The sequence below is a fragment of the Ceratina calcarata genome, unplaced genomic scaffold, assembly GCF_001652005.2.
Source record: "Ceratina calcarata isolate Rehan_Ccalc_2016 unplaced genomic scaffold, ASM165200v1 scaffold511.2, whole genome shotgun sequence".
NCBI lineage: Eukaryota > Metazoa > Arthropoda > Insecta > Hymenoptera > Apidae > Ceratina > Ceratina calcarata.
The window spans coordinates 20,949-22,077 of NW_017175646.1; the positions used below are offsets into that span (position 1 = coordinate 20,949).

Sequence of the window (1,129 nt, forward strand, 5' to 3'; positions counted from 1 at the left end):
ACAATGCAGTCATTTTGACTGCTTTGGGCAATATAGGTATATACTAAGTTTCAGTCTTTCTAGTGTTAAGAATAAGCAACGACTCTGAATACCAGCCAAGGTGTGTTCTTGTGTGCCCTTATGTTTTTACACCATGGATTCGACGCCATCGGCGGTTCATCTTGAAACAATATTACGTATCCCTGACGTTCTATGTAAAAATTTTCCGCTTTCGGGTTCAACCGGAGAATTAAAAATAGAGCAATGACTCTCTGGAGAAAAACGCATAAGATCGATTACGAATCGTGATTCGATTCATAGATGATCGGCGAGTCGAAAAGTCACCCTTGGGTGCCAGAGGAACGCGGCTCGCGGAGGGTTCACGGAGATATCAAGACGAGGGGTAGTCTGTCGCACGCAATCGTGCTCCTCTTTATCGAAGGCTTTCTTCTATGCGGTTTTTTGGCCACGTTCGAGTATGCCCCCGAGGCGAATGCCGGTAACAGGCAGAACAGCTACTCGCCTCATCTAAATGGAAAACCGAGCTCACTGCCGGTCACGTACACACGTAAGTCCTCGAGTCCAGTCTCCACCCACGACTTCCGACCTGTTTCCACCCTTATTTGTTTCACTATCTTTGTATCCGCCAATATCCTTCCCTCGGCTCCTCGCTAATCCGTCTTACGTTTAACCCTTGAAGTGATGGCGTTACATCGACGTACATGCTACGTCTCGTTTCTTATTTTTTCTATCCTCTCTTTTGTTTAACCGCAGAGTGCTACCGTTAGATCGATTCACACGAAACGCTTTCGAACCTTATTTCGCGCCTTGGATAAAAAATTACTCGCTTCTCTCGTCTCTTTTATGGTATAAGCGTAAACTTGAAAACGCAGTTAGCGAGTCGGCGTGAGGGGGGATACATGCGTATAATATCCCGAGAAACTCGCCTAGGAAAATGCAAGGGGCGATGCCTGGATTTAACTTCGGAGTCGGATAAAGTACGTATATTAACGTCGCGACGGTACACCAGAAACCTCTTTGTGAGCTACGGCTGGCATTGTGTTAAGCAAATCGTATTTCCCACGAACAGTATTCGCGTGATTACGGAATTGTCATCAACGGTAATTGCCATGATTTTAGGTATTAATCG

General features: G+C 45.8%; 1 protein-coding gene across 7 annotated transcripts in view; it reads left to right on the plus strand.

Annotated features, from left to right (window-relative positions):
• Positions 1-1,129, plus strand: part of Rh50 (Rhesus blood group-associated glycoprotein Rh50) — a 27,790-nt gene that overhangs the window by 11,927 nt on the left and 14,734 nt on the right. Inside the window, exon 2 of one of the 7 annotated variants that reach the window (XM_018029980.2) lies at positions 301-547. The exons of the other annotated variants lie outside the window; for them this stretch is intronic. Coding sequence (XP_017885469.1) covers positions 301-547 — 247 coding nt within the window. The remainder of the gene's footprint in view (positions 1-300; positions 548-1,129) is intronic. 7 annotated transcript variants of the gene reach the window in all.